Genomic DNA, 20,097 nt, shown 5'->3' with positions numbered 1-20,097 from the left:
TTTATCTAGCAATATCTGTTTACTTGTTTATTGTGTTCAGACGATTTTTATTGTTTGTAGTGTATTTAATTGTTGAAGCAGCTTTGTTTAGTGTACAATGTCCAAGACAAATTTCCCTGTGGTGACAATAAAGTATACATCTAATCCATCTTTCTACCTATGAATAAGTATATTAAATGCCAAATAAGCCTAAACTGTTGCAATCCATTCTGTTTTTTATCTCTTGGCTAACATTATTTTCCTATTGGGGTCAAATATGGAGTGAAATGTTAACAATACCCCCTTAGCTCTCCTTGGATTCCACCCATTGCTCGCCCTTAAATGCATGGCTTTAGAAGTTTTTGAAATGAGGAAGTGCTTCTGGGGCAGTTGCAAAGTTTCCCTTTTGCCTCGAGATGGCTCTGCTTCTTCTGGTCGGCTTTCTAAGATTTTATTCACTTTTCTGCAAGATCCCTGCAACACGGCATCTTTCTACTAAAGGTAAGGGAGCTAATAACTTCAGAGAACTTCACTAAGAATTTCTAAAATATCCCTTTAAATGTCCCTTCTGTTGGCAGATGTGTAGCAGACCCACATGATCTATGCAAAGGTTTACACAGGAATTAAAAGTGCCATAGAATAGAACATAAAAAAGGCTAATTAAAACAGAGCTTGAAAAGCAGCGTGTAGGGTATGGAGCTGAAACATGACATTAGATTTTTATTAATTCAAGCAAACTGTCACAGTCAACAGTTACATAAATTATATCATATACAGTAATGTTCTAATCGTCTCCCATTCTTCTTTAAACCAGGGTTTCTGTCCCATTGTGCCCCAAAAACAGAGAAACAGCAAATCCATACAAGCGCAGGCAAGTAAGTAGTAACGGCACAATACATTCATCAACTCAAGAATATGTTGTTTTTTTTTGTACAAACAATAAGGCAAGTTGGAAAAAGGAAAAAAACCTAACTGATGGCAGACGGGTTCTTCTGTTTTAGGCCTCGTAACGCCTGTAACGACAGCTGCAGAAGCAAGCGAGAAAGGTTCTGCAGTTTGGTGGGCAGGGTACATAGCAAAGGGGAAGAGGATCTGTCAGATATGCTGCCTTCTGTGAGATTTAATGGTCCTTACCCGCTGTTGCTCTGGGAGGAAGGCAGGAACTCAGATACACTTGCAGAGTATAAAATCACTCCAAGAGTCAGGAAAACTTATGAACCTACTTTTTTTAAAAAGAAAAAGAAGTAAAATCGATGGCTTTGTGTTTCTTTTTTGACATGTCCATCATTGTTTAGAGGTCAGGAATGGTAGAAGTGGCTCCGGGGGAACTGGACAGACAGAAAAAGGCAGCCTCTTGTCAAACGTTTCCCCTGGAGCAAAGGTAAACGGATGGATACGCACACGTGTGGTCACAGCAGCCAAATGCTTCCTTGTCTTCACTAAAAAAAAAAACAAAAAAAAAAAACGGTTGTCTGCTTTTCTGGTACAGTCAGTTCCAACGTAAGAGAAGAGAGAAATGAAAGCCCAGCTGGTGTTGGAACTCTTCATGTAGTGCTCAGTACTGGGAACTACTGGCCTGCTAAATCAATAAATGTTTTAAGACTATAAAAAGACAATAAACAAAAGCAGCATTCACTCAATGCCATATTCAGCCACCAGGTGGCAAAATCATTTTGGACAACTTAAGAAACATGAAACATGCCTTCATTTTTCCGCCTCCGTTATTATAATTTTTTTTGTCCAACATCAGTGAACAGATAAAACAAAAAAAAAGTCAATCTTCAAAAATGTGTCTTTTTCGTGTATATCGGTAAAGATGAGTCATCACAAGATGTACCAGGAAGATTGGTGTCGCAGATATGAATGAAGGCCAAAAATTTTTTTTAAAAAAAACCCGAATAACTCTTGAAACACTAGACAGATCAATGAGAGCAACATGGAGTCTTTCCACCGAACACAAGCCACAACAAGACGGAGAGGTGACGAGATCAAACGAAAAGGAAGCTCGACTGTGGAAATGGGGGCGTTCAGAACCCTCCTCTTCCTCGACGGCGGGCCGAGGAGTGTCGGCGCGTGGGGGTGGCACCTGAAAATGTTTTATCACCAACCACCAACGGCTGCCCCCGACACCCCCCCAACACCCTCCGTCATTCCATCCAGTCCCCTTCGTCAAACTCGGACTCGTCCTCCGAGTCAGAGTACTCCACGGCGATGCGCCGCGAGAGGATGGTGGCCACGTCGTTCCCGACTCGCTCATGCTTGGCCTCTTGCTCTCGCTGCTCCTCCACTTTTCGCAGCTGGATTCCTGCAGCGGGGGAAAATTAGGAAGAAACCTCAGTGTTGGATTCTCAGCCAGGGGGAATTAAAAAAAATTTTTTTTTTACTTTGTCATAAAATGAAAGACATTTAGAGATTAATTTGCAATAAGCCACCCAAACTAGAGGCCTCTAGACAAATAAATAAACATTTCAACAATGGTCAGTTTTGCTCAATTTTATTTTGGGCCTTGACAAAGAACGCAATTCTCATCTGACCCTGCAAAGCCTTTAAAAGGCATATTTCAGTATAACAAAGTATCTGAAGTATGAAGTATAAATACGCAACAATCTGCTAAGTCATTTTAGAACTTTAATACATAAACCGTGGTTAGAAGTAACTTCTTCGGGCCAAACAACGTCTGTTTTAGTGATATGGCAGCTCCACTACTGTGGTGCAGTTACACCCTCATGAGTAAACCATGCACCTATTACATGTAATTACCACATGACTCCCTTATTTGAAGTGTTCTGGTTACAAAGCTGTTTGAAGAGCTGATATCTGTGGGCACCTGAGTAACAATGCTGGTCTGAACAGGGGCAGAAATAATAATAATAATAATAATAATAATAATAATAATAATAATAATAATAATAATCTGCCAGGATTTAATGTTTTGAGTGACCAGCGGTCATTAGCCACTGTGGTTAATTACAGACAGACTCAGGGTTATGAAATCCCTCTGCAGGATGCCCGTTTAAGTCTTCAAAATGTTGCACTCGAGACATTAGCTATGCTGACTTCTTCCTCCTCTGTGGATAAATTGCTATAAGTACCTTTAATAAACTCAAATTTAAGATGGAGACTTGGCGATCATTACTTTTGTCTTGAGTGGGCATTGTCTGGTTCATTGATCAACGAGATCAGCATTCCAGGCATAATATAATCGCTTTTTTTCATGCTTATTTACATATTCCTCAATTTTGGCACACAACAAGCCTCAACAGAGTTGTAAAATTAGATTACATGCCTTTTAATACGTAACTAGCATAAAAGAAACAGATACTGAAGCACTGAAAAGCAAAAAATATAAAATAAAAAAATTACTTTGAATTGCACAGATTTGCAAGTTTTGCCCGTAAAACACATCTGACCTTTCCTGATTGCTTCCAAGAGTACGCTGCGTGCGTCGCTGATTGGTGGCAGATTGGATGGATGGTGCCTCTTGGTCCCCACATCGTGCATGGCATGAGGAGGCGGGGAGGCCATGGCTCCCGCTGAGGGGAAGGCCGACGCAGGTGGGGGGCCTGACAGACAGGGCGACGAGCTTCGCGCTCCAGGGAGCGGCAGTGGAGGTGGTGGCGGGGGAGGGGGCAGCATGGTGCCATCTGACTGGGTCCCGGAGCCCTTGTCGTGGTGGTGGTGGTGCTGGAGGCGGGCCGGGGACAAGGAGTGGAGAGGAGGCGCGACAGGCGGTGGGGCCGGGTGGAGCACCCCGGGCGCGATCTGGAGGGGAGCAGGGGGAGGAGGGATGGCTGGAGGCTGATGCTGATGCTGGACTGGCAGTGGAGGAATGGGAGGAGGAGCAGCGCCTCGCATGCCCGTGGAGGGCAAAGGAGGAGGAGGAGGTGGCAGAGGGGGTGGCGGCGGAGGAGGAGTGCCGGAGTTGAGGCCTGCTGTCCTCGCTGGGGATTGAGGTCTGCTGTCGGAGAAACCTGAACTGGAGCTGGAGGGGGAGGAAAACAATGACGTGGTTTATTCAGACTGACACCTAAAACGGTTGTTCCTTTCCTTTCATACGCTGCGCCTTTAGTCAGGAACTTTCTGCAGTACATTTTGTAGGTAAACATTAAGAGAACCTTCCCTACCTTGCAAAAGATTCCAGAAACCTTTTCAGATTTCAATTTTTGTTTTACAATCACTATTTTATGTTGAAAACCAACAAAAACTTTAGTGTCCCAAGGTTGTCATATATTGTCTTATTATTATTATTATTAGTTTTTTTTATAGTCTCCTGTCTGGCAATGTGGCAATAAGAATTGTCGTCTTAAGGCCAAAAACAGCCCAACAGATTTTACTTTCACAAGCAGAGCCTTGTCCCATTGTTTTCATACATTGTCTTATTATTTAACATAAAATCCTGTCATCTTGTTTACACCTACCCTTAAAGGTAGAGTGAATGATTTTTTCCCCCGGAAATGTAGGTAAGAAACACCCAAGTCCCTTTTTGAATAACTGTGTTATTGCATAGTCATTCCAGGTAAGATGGTCTTGGGCATCCAAATATAACCTGACTCCGCCAGATAGATTTGCTCCGCATATCCATCTGGAAACCTTCAGTTGAAGTAATTTTGGGAAGGGGCGAAAATACTGGTTAGCTGATTGGCCTATGTTGGTGATAGACGGGCCAAATAAACCAATCAGATCAACGAAGCATATGACGTACTCGTCAACATGCTTTGTCGTCGCTCTGTTACGAGCGACGACGAAAACACAACCACAAGCCAAGCTACTCTTGCTGCTGCAGGTAAAGGCTCGTTAGCTCAGCAAAGAAATACTCTGTAATTCCGATAAAACTTGCTCGATAGCGGTGCTAACGCTAGTTTCATCGGCTGAAGCCGCCATGTTCCTTAGACTGAACTGTCGCGCTTCCCGTTGCGTCACACCTCAACCCGCCTCAAAGCCAACGCTGATTGGACGTTCGTTTGGCGAACGGCTCCAAATTTTCTTTAACGGAGAGTAGCCAGACTGATCTGCGAGTGAAACCTTGAAAGCTCGCAAGATCAGGATGGTCTCACGAGGCTAATCCAAATACACTCTGGTCTCATTTATTTATTTATTTTGAGGCCTGCCTCTTCTTCTCATACACTTGTAAAACAGTTTGCTTCCTGCGACTCTGGACTCTAAACACTGGAAGTGTGCCCGCACAGCCAGCAAGAGGAAATTAGCAAGGAACGTACACGCATACTGCCGTTATGTGAGCGTGTCAGAATCATTGGCATGTGGAACAACCAATAGATAAGGTGGAACTCGAAGCTGAAAAAGATTGTCCACTATACCTTTAGACACAGCTTACCGCTTCCTTTGAAGAGGTAAGCTGTATTGTTACTTAAATGTAACATATATTTCCCTCTTCTTCCATGCACCTGCACAACACTAGTGTTATTTCAATTTCGCGCCATAGGGGGCAGATGTCTGCAAAAATCCTGGAACTTGTGCTACGCTTCCTTTAAATCTCAAAACAACACACTGAAATGTGTGGTTGCACCATGATAGAATGTGAAGGCGTTCAAGTTGTATAAATGCTTTGGCCCTAAGGCTCTGCAAGTGGACTGCGGCTGATTACATCATCTGTTTAATTTTGAAAATCCATCTCAATCAACTGATTATATGCTGTGGGAAAACTAGAATCCTTCCTTTGGGAGGAAGCAAATGTCAACATCCTTGTTTGTTTTGTTCAACTAAATCAGAACTCTTCTTAATTAAAAATGTGCAATAATACATGAGCTGGGGGGGATGACTGAGAAATCATTTCAGCAGCGTCCTATGAAATGTCATTGTTATCAGATAACGTCCATCAGCATTTAGCCACATTAAAGACAGAGTCCTAATGATGCGGGCCATTCACTGAAGCTAAAACTGTGAGGGTAAATTTAACCTGTGAATCAGGATACTGCAACACAAAGACGGAAAAGCTAACAACAATGTGTCCTCCTGCAGAGAAAATTGCACTGCAGAAAATAGCACGGAGCATATTTTCTACAAACATGCCTCTGCACAGGTTTTTACAAGGAGGTGAAAGTGAGGCAGGGACATCCACGGCGATTCATAAACAAGAAGAAATGGCAAGATGTCAAACAAATGCCGAAAGGTACATAAGCCTACAAGACTGGGGTGAAGCGACTTAAAGCAGAAGAATGCTCAAGGACAGCTGCTGGGAAAAAAAAAAAAAAAAAGGAGAAAACTCTTTGATGTTGGATTGATCAATTTGTCTGATCTCTCAAAGAGCAGAAGAAGCAGAAAAACAGCCTTTAATATGCTCAATGGCCTTAAACTATTGATCATGTCCTTAATCTTTGACCAGCAAAATCGATACATATTGTGTTTTTATGTGTGTTAAAAAAAAACTTCTGCACAAGCTTCTGACGCCCCACCTGATCACAGAAGGGGGCTTGATTTCGCCCAGCGGGTGCCCGGGGGGAGGCGGCGGCGGAGGGTCGTGGGGTCGGGAATACATTCTATCCCCGGTGCGGTTCAGCAGCTCGTTCATCTGGGTGTAGGGCAGCGCTGCGAGCGAGAAATGCCCGTCCAGATGCTCCATGTACAAGGCGCTTCTGAGCAGAAACACACATGACGGACATTTTATACACACCCGCCCACCTCCTTGTGTAAGGTTCTACCAACACAGAGAAGAAAAATGCAGCTCCTTCAAAAAAAATAAAAATCTAAATACCCATTGATCTTTTTCCGGTTTTTGTCACATTACAACCACAAACCTCTCTTTTCCGAACAAAGGCATCCCCACAGCATGATGCAACCACCACCAGACTTCACAGAGGGCATGTGTGTTCAGGGTAATGTGCACTATTATAAAAATCTACTCCAGAGTTTTGCATGTAGGTAAAAAGTTTCATTTATTGTCCTGTCTGACCAAGGCCCCTTCTTCCACATATGTCTTTTTTTCCCCTTCATAGTAGGTACACCTGGTCCGGCGTTCTGTTTAGCTGTGACATCATCCAGGGACGACAGATCATCCGCCATTAACATATAACATAGAAAGGATTCCTGGATCAATGTGTGCTTCTGTACTTTTTTGTCTCTCTTGTGTCTCTGCTCTGTCTTCTGTAACCCCCAATCGGTCGAGGCAGATGACTGTTCACACTGAGCCTGGTTCTGCTGGAGTTTTTCTTTCCACTGTCGCTTCATGCTTGCTCATTATGAGGGATTGCTGCAAAGCCATTGACAATGCAGACGACTCTTTCAGGAGGAATGAATGCTGCTTGTCAAGACTTGATGCAATCTACTGGGTTTCCTTCAATAGTAAACTTTTTGACCCAATCTATATAATCTGATTGAAATAAACTTTGGAAAGTGCCTTGAGATGACATGTATCATGAATCAGCGCTATATAAATAAAATTGAATTTAATTGAATTTGGTAAGTCCTTTACATGACTTTATGTGGCTTTTCTTCCAAAATAACCTTCATTAATCTTCAGTTAACCGGATCCATATAGTTCGTAGAGTCGAAGTCCGGATCTAAATACAATTGAGCCTTAGTTGTACTGTAAGATATGGACACTGTTGTTCACAGCTGCTCTCCATCCCATCTGACTGAAAAAGAATGAGCGGAAGTTGTAGGCATGAATACATTTCAATCCATTTCATCATCATGCTCTACTCTGTTTATATCTGTCACATTATACCCCTGGTGAATACAGTGAAGTTTGTGGTTGGAACATGAAAATAATGTGAAAAAGTTGAAGAGGCATGAATGCTTTTCCAAGGCACCGGTACAAAGCTGTTCAAAATTAATAGTTTTTTTTTTCCTCAGGCATGAATATAAATGTGGCTCGGCGGCTGCAGTAGTTCCTAACCTTGGGCTCCTGGAGACTAAAGAAATCCACCCTTGATTGAGACTGTGGCTATCCATCAATACATGGGCCACACGGTCATACATATTTACATGAAATCTATTCTTATCTGCCTTTGTAGGAAAGATTTTCTGTCTGGCATTCACGATATTGATGCGTCCAAAAGAATCAGCAAGTTTTGCATAACATCTTAATTAAACTGATTTGAAGTATTGAACATGAGTAGGAATGGAGCTCGGCGCCATAATAAAAATGCTATAGACATTATTGTTCATTTTTCAGCTGTTAAAGCCATTGGTGATTTACATTTTGCTTTGATTAAATCCGTTTTCAGTTCTCGTGTCAAAGCTTTACTCAAGGTTCACGCCCTTCTTTCATTCCAAACATTTACAAACTCTAATTTCCAGGTGACTTAATCCATTTTTTGGCTATTTTAAAGTCTAAATGCGCCTTACAGTGAGTTTATAGCAGATCATTTTGCGGCCCTCTTGAGTTTTAATACAGAGTCGGTAAACTGGAGACGCCAGAGCTGGAAAACAAATCGTCCTTCACACACCTGCTGTCGTGATAACCTGTAGATCCGTTGGCCTCCCTGTGCTTGTCTTCTGGGATGTCCTGAGCGAGCTCTGGCCCCAGCGCCAGCTTCTGCCACTCCTTCTTCCGATCGTGAGGCTGCCGAGGCACCTTCTCCGGCTCGGGCGGACGGTCGATCGCCTTCAGCTGTTGCAGAGCGGCCGATGGGGGGGGGGGGGGGGGGGTAGGGGGGGGGGTGTTGCCGAATGAGAGGGGAATTATTGGGGGTACGAGATGAGTGAGAGGGAGAAAATCCACATGCAGGACAAAGCCACGGTAAATGATATGAGGATGAGTGAAAGAAGATGAGAGGAAGAAAAGATAAAAGATTAGCCGTTTGGGATATTTTCTCACAGCGGAAAAAAACGGCTTGTTAACACAAACGACAAGCTGCGTTGAGATTTACACCCTGATTTATAAACAGAAAGATAATTGCATTTATTTTTTTCTCTAAATGCTGCTAAACCCTCTAAATTTAACTTTGGTACGGAAGTATCTGTGACTTCTGTCTTGCTTGAACTTAACGCTGCAGATGTGTTAATTAGACAGCTCGTTTATTTAGCTCTTTGAAGACAGAGTTTTTGTTTTTTCCGCTAAAGAAGAGATGCGGTAAAGGAAAATCCCGTCTCGTACAAAGCCCAAAACACAAAGTGCTCATCCATCAACCAAATCAAAGTACTGAGTTAATTAAAAACAGGATAACAATTGCCTTATCAGCACTCTCTGTCCCCAATATTTATTCATAAAGAGTTAAAACACACAGAACTGTGAAGAGGTAGAGCAGCAAGTTGCTAAAGCAGAAATCACACAATATTAAAAAAAATAAAAAATAAATCATTTGGTTTTTTTTTTTGTCACATACCTGCCCTGGAAGGTCTAAGTACCTATAGACCTGATCATACATGCGGGGGTCCTGCAACTACAAGAACAAAAAACAAAAGCACCAGGGGTGAGGGGAGGGGGCTCAAATGAAAATAAAAATGGCACAGCGACGAGCACAACAGAGCCTCACACAGTCAACTGGGACAACATTCGTATGTGTGTGTGGTGGGAACAAGAGAGACAAAAGCGAAATGGTGGAAAAAGAAAAGTGCTGTTGAACAGAAAATGAGAGCATGTGCAGACTGAGGGGCGGGGGGTGGGGGTTGGGGGGGGGGGTCACAGGTAGGTAGCAGAGACGCACGCATACAAGCACCCTCTCGCACACGTCCAAACAAACGCTGGGAAAACAGAGCCAAGCTCGGTCCCAGAGAGAAGGCCGAGGCAGAAAGGGGAAGAGTTCACTGGAACTGGCAAACAAAACTAGAAGAGAGTGGACGAGAGCCAGTTCAGAGCTACGATGAGAGCACAGGCTGAAGACATGCACGACCAGAAACACACACGCATGCTGATCAGCTTTTAATACAATGGTGGATTGACACAAAATTAAAAGACAAAGTGATGCAATGCAGCATTTTACTCTCAGTGAAACATTAAAACAACAGTCTCAGGTCAGACAGCCTGATAAAATGTATAAATGCTGACAAAAAAAATTTAATTTTTAAAATCATTTAAAAAAAATTAAGTTCCTTCCATCAAATATTTCATAAAAGATATGTGAATTTGAAATAAAAGCAACCCGTCCTCTGATTAAACTTAAAAGAAATTTCAACTAACGATCTCTGTGGTTTGGGCCAACAGGGTGTTTGCCTGAGTAGGACATTATTGTGGGATTGGCTGTGCTCAATGAAACAAAAGGAAATTGATATTTTCTCGAGTAATTAAGAGGTGAAGAGACTATCAGTCGTTAGTCATTTTGTCTTTTGGGGATCAGTTCACTTTCGCCTCCAAAAACCATAAAACACAATCTTTCTCACAGATGATGTCTCATTTCTACCCTGGTAAAACAAACTCCGCGTCCCAGCAAAAGTCTTCATAAGAAAATGCTATATGTTTTTAGAAATGTTTTAAAAAGAAAAATTGAGAAGCTTGGCATGTGCGCTTTACTTTGATCCCCTTGTGTGTAATATCAGCGAAAGTCCAGCGGTGTTTTCCAAGGCCACAGAGGTGTGTAAGAGACCGTTAGCGATCAAACAGCCTCATGATAACCGAGGATTAGAGCAGACAGACAGACCAGGGATAAAGTTGTGGAGAAATTTAAAGCAGCGTTGGGTTATAAAACAATAACCTAAGCTTTAAACTTCCAACAGACCCCTGACAAGGACGGCATTAATCGGGGTAGCCTCCTCGAGGTCCTTGTTGACTCTGAAAGAGCTGCTACGTTACAAAACTCATGTGGGAGAATCAGCTCGCTCTGCACCCCTCAAATCTGGCTTTTGGAGAGGTGCAAGAAGAAAACCTTTGTTGAAAAGACAGTCATAAGAGCTCCTATCTGAAGTTTGCCCCAAAGCCATACAAGGGAGACAGGAAACGCGTTGAAGAAGGTGCTCTGGTCAGATGAGACCTGTGTGACCTGAGCTCACCTTCCAGCAGGACAAGAACGCTAAAGATACAGTCAGACTTACAGTGAAAGGGTTTGGATTAAAGCATATTCATGTGCTGAAAAAGTAATTAAAAGGATTTGCTGGTCAGAAACGCCCCTGCGTCAAATGGGACTCAGCTTGAGCTAGTTTGCGGAGGATATTGGGCCATAATTAAAATATTGACTCAAGGCGCTAAAAATAACTCTACGGCGCGCTTTTTAGATTTTATTTAAGAAATAAATCTTTATTTTTCCATTCCACAACTATGCATCACTTTGTAGGTATATAAACTAAAATCCTGATCTCTAAATACTGAAGCTTGTGGATGCAAAGGGACAGAATGTAATAAAGCTACCATGTATAAGGCCCTATAAACGAGGTAGCACACTTTATATTGATTCTCCCCGTTCTAGTCGACCTGTGCGCCTACCCTTCCTAATTAATAACCGTGTGTGGATCATCGAATGAAACGCGTTATGTGACAGGCGGCTGATTCCACATTCAACATTGACGACATCCTCTCATCTGGCAAAGCTAAACAATGTTGACTTTGTCTGTCCACGGCTCCGGCCAGCGTGCTGAGAGCGGGTGGAAGGGTAACTCCTAATGCATATTGATTAGGCTCTCGTTTTATCGTTGCACATTACCCGCTGAAGGGAAGTCTCCGCGTCCAAAACACACACAGACACACATTGAGACATCGTGTATCAGAAACCTACGGTCCTTCCAGTGCTCAAGTCCTTACAAACCTGCAGCATTCTGATGTAAAAATTTCCCTTGCACAGCTTTGGAGCTTTGTCTTGCTGCATTAAGTCGGGTAGTAACAGAAAGGGGAGACGCTAAGTCAAACGCACGGGGCACTTCAACCCCTCAAGTACGAGACAACCGTCCGTATAACCATGTAGGCATAGAGCTTCATAGCCCGAGTTTTATTGCTGTAATAAAAGGTCACAAAATGTAGAGAAAACAACAAAGAAGCGAGGAAATAAAATAGGGAATGAGAAGTTGTGTGCGCGTGTGTCCGCGTACGCGTGCACGCTTGTCACGTTAGTTATAAATGTAGCCAATTTCACTGAGCATTGTGGCTCATCTTTCACCAGAATTGACTGGTAACGGCACAGAGAGCTATATATGTGCGAGACCCAGCAATTCGATTTATGTATTTCTGCCGGTTTGTGAGCCTGTGCACACATAAGCGTCCACACTACAGGCGTTTGTGGATGGGTTTGTGCTCATGCATATAATAGTGACAGACTCAGCAGAAATGCTGCTATGTAACCACCCCTAAAGGAGGCCTGTGGAGGCTCGCAGGCAATGGACCACCTTGCTGCAGACAATAACACTCTCAGACAATACAATACAAACCCGTACAGCGGCTGCTGATCTGCTGGGTTTAAACTGTGTTCTGATTTGAGTAAAACAACTACAGCCATCGGTGGAGCTTTTATTACGACACTCCCGGCATCCTTCTTATATATCTGCAGCCAAGGCAAATCTGTGGCAATATGGTTTTTTATGTGAAATTGTTTAGGTACCCACAATAAATAAAGGCACACAAGAACGATTCGATTAGATAATATAAATTCAATTTTAAATTCCAGCTCCGTGACAACTGCAACCATAATCAAGCGTAAAATACAAGAGAGCAACTATTCAAGTAGGATTGTCCATGTAGCTATCCGCTTAAACTTGTCCACATTTATAGTTAGAAATATATTTAACAAGTCTGAAACAGCCGGAAATGTCTCAAAAATAGACTTTTCTTGGCACCACACAGGGAGGGAAATGTTAAGGGAGGTACAAATGTAAAATTTCCCTAGAAGAGAACTGTAATAAACATACAATAAACAAGGAATTTACATCTTTACGAGGGCTGTCAGTAACTACGGAGGGAACTGATTACCAATGAGATCAGAAGAAGAAATCCTTATTTTAGCGTAGTTTTTTTTAGAAACCAAACAAAACAAGAAGACATTAGTAGCAAAACACGTCAGAAAGTTAGTTCAACAACAGAAAAATGGAGTTCAATTTAAGGATGTCTTGCTGTTAGTAAAGAGTTTAGTTAGTGACTGTATCTCAGATTCTCTCATTTTAATGTTGAACGACTTGACAACTTAAGTGTCCATCATCCACTCCAAATAAAATGAATCATTGTTTCTGACAATTATTTATTTTACTTTGTGTCTTAAATATTCCTTTATCCAACTAAAATAAATAGGTGATTTAAAAATGTGTGTATTTAGGCTACAGCTATGTTCACAACCTCATGGAAGATTAATCACAGAAAGTAATCAATGTCCAGAACTGCCAGGCTGATCCCAAAGGTAGAACTGGGATGCAGGTGTGCTGGAGGGCTGTTAGTGTCGGGGTGAAAGTGGGCAGCTCGCTTGCCGGGAGCAAACCAGAAAGTGGAGGCGAGGGGGTCGGGGGGTTTTGAGGGGAGTGGAAATTGGTGGGAGTTAGTGGCAGGAGAGTTAGGGCTGCAGGCGGCTGCACAGCGAGCAGATGCTCTGATGGAGTGAGGAGAAGGCAGAGAGTCTTACCTCTGGGGGAGTAAGGGGAGGAGGAGGGGTATCAGTGAGGACTCTTGTAAGACTCTTGGGACACACAAGATAAGGCATTTCCAGCTGCACAGAGTTAGATAAAGACCAGATATAGAAAAGAGCAAAAAAAAAAGAAAAAAAAGAAGATTTGGAAGAACAAGAACATGCGAGGAGAGATTGGAAAGCAGTAATTACTGCTATTTTTCTAACCGCTGATACTTTAAACCGTCACATTTCTACCTTGTGGGGTTAGACAACACCATCGCTCACAGTAAAGAAAAAAAAAAACCCACACTGAAACTGTAACTGATTGAAGTACCAAGAGCTTACAGTGTTTCTAAAGGGGGGTGAAGAGGGAGAGAAATGAAAAATAAAAGTCATGGGCTGACTATCATTTAAGCTCCCAAAACCAGTCAATGAGTCAGGAAGGTTAGACAGTTTTAGAAAAAAAAAGAAGAAAAAAAAGGTCCGTTCCCTCCATTCGCAATGTCCATGTCAGGGTTGAGGAAAAACAAAAAAAGAACAGAAACATGTCCTCATCATCTTTACATTAACAGCAAGAACAGGAAAAAACACATTTGGCTCCCTCTGCTCCTCCTGCCATTTTATCTGGGGAAAATGTAATTATTTCTTGGCAGCATATGTACTAACGTTTGTTGTTAGGGTCTCGGCTGAGGAGTCTGACAATGGGCTACTTGGGAAATGTGCATCGGTAATGCGGCTTGTGTGTGGCGTATTACTCATCTATGCTACCCAACGCGCGCCACATTTGGAGGCGGGGTTTGGCCATTGCCCTAGGGGTGAATGGGGAAAACTGTGCTGGACCCACCGAGTCATTCTTAGGGTTGTAAATCACCAGCTTTATCACGATACAATGTTATTTGGATTTGTTTGGGTGACGATTCGATAACTGCCGATATCACAATGTCGGTAATGATACGATTCCCGTTAAATTCAACTTACAAGTCTGCAATAGATATGATGTGATATCATCTGCCCATCTAATTCTGTTATCTACATTATCAACTCACAAAAAAAACATTTGACCATGTCACGTCTAAGCTCTTCACATATTTTAATCATAAACTGCATTCTTGTATTTATAAAATAATGATAATATTAATATACACCCTATTCACTAGTCTCACGTCGTGTGAATTTCAAAATAAAAGCGTATCTTAATTATCGATATGGATAGATATTTTCATTTTCGTTCGATGTTAGCGGTTCATTTAATCAACATATCGATATATTGTTACACCCCTAGTCATTCTTTGCCTCAAGTGTGATGTTATACTGCTGTTTTATGGGCTTAGCAGGTGATTTCTCTACATTAAAAGCAAACGCGCTATGATCCACTTTCCAGATTCGTTTTTTTGGTCTTTAAAGCCAGCGAAGCTAAATAGATTTTCACTTGGTGAAACACAGCAGAGCAGACTTGGTTTGTCACTGCTTACCAATACAGAAAGCGCTATAACGTTCCTTGCAACACACGTGTGTCCAAAAAGTGGAGCATGTTTACCTGCATCGCGGGCATAAACGTCTGTTGTGATGAATTAAGCAGAATGCTGCACAATTGGTATGAGGACTATACCAGCGGGCCATTAATGATAAATATATGAAATGATGTGGCGGGCCAGATATAATTGCATCGCAGGCCGGATGTGGCACATGAGCCTTGGGGTTGATGTGTCTGCTCAGCACAAACGACGCAGCACAAACGGAGTAAGAGTTAGACTAATGTTATGGTGAGTCTTCCTCATTTCAAAGCACATGAATTAAAATTTCACCTCTACGTCTTGTAATGGCCGAGTATATTTACGAAGCTATATTGCAGTGAATGTATGTGATTACACAAGGAGACTTTCGTGCTTTATTCAGACATTTGAATATAATCAGAGCCATTTGAAACATAATTTTAATTACCAGAATTTGACTGTACAAGCTGGTTCTCTTTGGTTTAGCTGATTTGAGTGATTACCATGCGTGCTCTGCAGCAGGAGGATAATAATTCCCATTAACATGACTGCACCAGGCTTAACCATTAATAAAGGAAACGGTTAGTGATTAATAGTCAACCATTTATTTTGAGATTAATTTATAATTGCATGGGAGGGAAACGTATCTCAGCAAAACTAAACTGGCACGTTTAATTTTTTTATCTTCGTTTTTTTTTTTAAGTAATAGCCTTCTCTGACCATTTATCAAATAGAATTTCCTGGTAATGTTGCGTAAAAAAAGCCTTAAATCAATTGATTGTTGATTGCAGTAGCAAAATCCCCCACAGAAAATAATGGTAGGTCTTTAATAGTGAGCTTTGGAGATTTCATTTTTCTTCTTGACTGTATGTGGTGACAAGATAAACTTAAATCCTGGCCCAGAATTTTGTCACAATTCCAATCGCTTTAAACTTTTTCATTGAAAGTTTAGACAAGTTGCATCTATAACTTGACTTATGAAGATTACATCACTTGTGATGTCCTTGGCTAAAGAAACGAGCCTCAGTGTGGCATCGTATTTTAAAACCAGTCAAAGCTGCAATTGTGGATTACTAATTGAACGTTCCTAGATACTCTGATTAACTTAAAAGTAAATATTAGAAAACGGTGACTTTGTAAAAAACAAAAAAATAAAAAAAAACTATTATTTCCTAAAGTGCTGCTTTTTCATTGACTTGTGGACTCATGGATTCCTTTTCTTCCTATTTATTTTGCTAAGCATTTTGGATTATTATATTTAAAGCTCAAAACTTGAACACTGAAATGAAAGGTTAGATACTTCATTTCCCTGAGTGAGAATATGCTACTGTAAATAAAGATTAATTTATTTTAGGGCTTCAGTGATATTTTTACCATGGTTGTTCTCAAACCGGCCACTCTATAAAAAGGGGCACAGGGTAAACTAGAGCGTGTTTACTCCAATTCAGTACATGAATCTCGCAATAGGACTTTAAATCATATATCCAAGCAATGCTTTATTAGTATTTCGAGATCTTGGCAGGGTTTTTTGTTAATACATTAAGTAGAGAAATGGACTGCCATCACAAAAATGTAAATGTGTCTCGCTCAGAGTGGACCCGTACAACCCAACATCTGGTTATGTGTACTCTTACCAAACAAAGGAACCAAACTCTATTATCTAAACCAATTACTGGAGCTCTTCCTAGCACATTGTTACTTTTACGTCACGCTGTTAAATAAAAACACAAGGAGTCCTCCTGACGCTGATGTCAGCATATGTGTAGAAGAACCACATTAAAGTGGATTTTTGCGGAAAACGAGAGAACAGCAGGCCTAATGGGTGCGTGCAGTAAAATGTGCCATTTAAATTTTGTTTGTACCGTAACTATGCAGAAAAATATTCATCAGTTGAAAACAATTGGCCACTACGTTCAATGATAGCTGATAAACACATTTTTTTAAGCAACAGTGGGCCGATTGCAGTGATCCTCTCTGTGTCTGTTGTGCAAGTCTAGGGAGAGAAGGAAAGCAATTTTAATCAGCATATTCCATTAGGATCCCTCTGATAGCTATATTAAGTCAGGAATTAGAAAGGAGCCAGAGGGGTAGCTCAGCAGGGATTCAGATGTCAGACGGACACAACGAAAACTTGGACCCGAACAATAATGTCAAAGAGACGGAGCGTGATCCTTGTCCTCCTCCACTCTCCACTCTCCACTCGCCAGCCTCCTCCCCAGCTATTCTTCTCCCGGTCCTTCCTGGGCACTTGACTGCAAACATCTTTCTCTCCTCTGACTCACTCAGCAATTCGTCTGCCGCTAATCCACTGAGGCTGAGGCTAACACAGAAGCTAATGAGATTAGGACGCAGCAGCCGTCTCTGCTCCTCGCTCTGTCCTGTGCCGTTGCTCATTTATAACTGGCTCTTATCCACGTGTGTCTGTATGTAACGTTAAATCCAGTTTTAGACTATCAGTCAAGTGGCGCGGTAGGAAATTAGCTGGGTGCAAAGGAGAAGGGGTGCCAAGAATGGAAAATAATGGACATGGCGGTCTCGCTGTCGATTTAGTGGGAGAATTAATTTGGGCGTTAATTATTCGACAGGTGATATCATCAGTGTTTGCAGAAATATCAACATGCTTAAAATGTTGGGAAATTTTAGCAATAACAAGGCCACCGAATTGTGTTTTAAGTTTTCATGGAACACTTGTGCTTTGCTTTTTGCAATTTTTGTAAGCCTTAAAATTATAATTTCAACAAACCCTAACAACCAAGCCTTTTTGTGTGTTAAATGAAAGCAATTAAAACAAATGTATCCAATTTTTTTTATTTTAAATTGCTCTTTTAATACTATAATACAGTAAAACCATATACATATATATTTTTACGAGATTGTAACGCCTTCGGAATCTCATACTCTCAGGTGCCTGATTGACAGAAAACAGGATTTCTATTTTTAAATTTGTGTTTAAAAAAAAATAATAAAAAAAAATAGTAGCAGAGTAGGTCTCTTTTTATCCAGTTGTGATTACAATAGAACCCATTTTTGTCGTCTAGAACCCCATAACTCATAAATCTAAATCATTAGAAGAAGAATTTGCTGAAACTAATGGAAATTATGGAAATAAATAGGACATTTATAGAGTGAAATAAGAGATAGAGAGCTGGAACATTGTTTGTCATTAAATGTGCTGGCAGCCAGTTCTGACTGACAGGTGTTGAGGCATGTCAAGTCTCTGACACTGCAGCTGCATCGTCATAGTCTATTAGATCTTTTTAGGCACTCATGAGTGCAGTCATGCCCATGTGCGCCTGCTTATGTGGGGTCTAAAGTAACAAAGGGAAGTGAAGCGGCTGGAAAAACCTATTTGAAATCTCCTAAAATAATCAGATGGAGTACAAACCACACACACATGCACAGATAAGTCATTGCAATGGATGTATGGCATGCCAACATGAAGGTGCGAAGTGTAAAGGTTACCAGCCTTAAATTCAAACTACTTGTACAATGCTGCGTTTCTCCTCTCTCTGCCCTTCACTGAGTGGTTCTGCATACTTTCCATGAAGCACTCATAACCTCTCTATTATGTTTTTTGCACTGATCCTCACTCAGACCATTTATCCACCGTGTTGGCTACACAAACCAGCAGCTATGCGTGCGTGGTTCCCAATCAATCCGGTTTTGTCCCTGCGAATGTCTTCCAGGCCTTTCCATGGGGTCCGTCTGGCTCCCACTGTGGCGTGGAGGGGAAATGAACGAGGCTTTATAAGCTGAGCCCACCCGGGGCTTTAATTAGAATCAAATCAGCAAAACGAGCTTCGGCTACCAGCAGTGACATCAACCCAGCCCTCTGGAAAAATTAGGTTCACCTCCTGTTGGAAATCACCTCGTCTTTTCCTTTTTGTGGCACTGGGGGGGTGGACGAATGCAGCTCCACTAAAGACACAATAAACGGAACAACAGCAAACAATCGCTTCATTTACTCTCAGACCTGGTAAAACTCCGCTGTCCTTTCTGCGCATTTCCCACATTCATTACAAACCTCATAACCGGCCAATTGTTTCCTCTGCGCTCACATAAACCCTCGGTGGAAAAAAAAAAAAACATTTGCTTTGCTCCGCTCTGACCGTGACTTTAATAAGCTCTGATTGACTGCGAGGGGGCAAAATGGAAAGCCACTTCCCACGCAGGGAACTGCAAGCTGGTGTTGATTAGAGCTCCTGGTGCAGAGGGTGGGAAACCCCTCGTCTTTGAGCCCCTGCACCCGGGAAGAGACAGAGGCGCCTTTAAAGACTTTAAAAACCCTTAATTTAATCTGATTTTGTGGGGAGGAGAAGAAATAAAAAATGTCTATCATTTTGGAAAGCCTTCTTCTCATGCGCGTCTGCAGAAGGATGACGCGCGGTGCGGGGGCATGCAAGAAGCAGATGCTCCCATTAATTAGATCCAATGATCACACAAGTAATAACTAACGGGGCCGACGGAGGGAACCGTTGATTTATCTACGAGTGGTGACTAATTAATGGAAGAGGCGATGCGGTATGAAGCGGAGCTGCAAATCTATTAGTGAGTCACCCTGTCGGTAAATTCATGCAGGACTGGGGAAAACACGAGGCGCCTCTTCAGTCACTTCAAGTCATCGTGATTGGAAAACTTCACTACTCCACACAGACTCTAATCCACAGCGGCGATATATAAAAAAAGATCCAAGTCAGAACTTACCTTCTGCTTCCGCCTCTCCTTCCTCTTGTCCTCCGTGTCCTGCAGCATCTTTTCCCTCCACAGGTCAAAGAAGTATGATGGATCCGTGTAGAACTTCAGACCTTCCTTACCGTCATCCCTGCGGATGGACAAAAGCCACGTCTTTGTTATGACTTTTTTCCCCACCCATAGCTATGACTAGCCGGGGGCTCGTTGCTTGCATCAAGACATACAAATGTTTTAAAATGTTACTTTTTTTTAAACTGCAAAACTCTTTCATCGAACCACACGGTGCCAAAGTCCAGTTAAACAGGAAAAGTGTCAGAATTAGAGTTTTCTCTGGTTTTAAGGAGCAGAGAATAATGCAACAATTTCCCTCCGACACCTGTTGCTGCACATTGCTGGTCAGCGGGCTGAAGAAAGGCTCCAATGCTTCTCTCTTCTTTGCAAGGAGGACAAATTCAACTTTTGGGAAATATAAAAAAAAAAAAAAAAAAAAAACAATGGTACTATCTATGTGAAAAGTAAAG

At 41.9% G+C, this 20,097-nt stretch overlaps 1 protein-coding gene across 1 annotated transcript; it reads right to left on the bottom strand.

Moving 5' to 3' along the window:
* Positions 1-666: 666 nt before the first annotated feature.
* LOC118559097 (wiskott-Aldrich syndrome protein family member 1-like) lies at positions 667-19,759 on the bottom strand (the record flags this gene model as incomplete). The annotated part of the gene is made up of 7 exons (XM_036129811.1): positions 667-2,284; positions 3,390-3,961; positions 6,390-6,569; positions 8,385-8,548; positions 9,264-9,320; positions 13,407-13,490; positions 19,589-19,759. Coding segments are annotated over 7 exons (1,386 nt in total), but the record flags the coding sequence as incomplete, so codon positions are not given.
* Between the last annotated feature and the right edge of the window lie 338 nt (positions 19,760-20,097).

The sequence above is a fragment of the Fundulus heteroclitus genome, unplaced genomic scaffold (assembly GCF_011125445.2).
Source record: "Fundulus heteroclitus isolate FHET01 unplaced genomic scaffold, MU-UCD_Fhet_4.1 scaffold_220, whole genome shotgun sequence".
Classification (NCBI taxonomy): Eukaryota; Metazoa; Chordata; class Actinopteri; order Cyprinodontiformes; family Fundulidae; genus Fundulus; species Fundulus heteroclitus.
The sequence above is the reverse complement of the archived record's forward strand: the minus strand, read 5'-3'. Positions and strand labels throughout refer to the sequence as shown.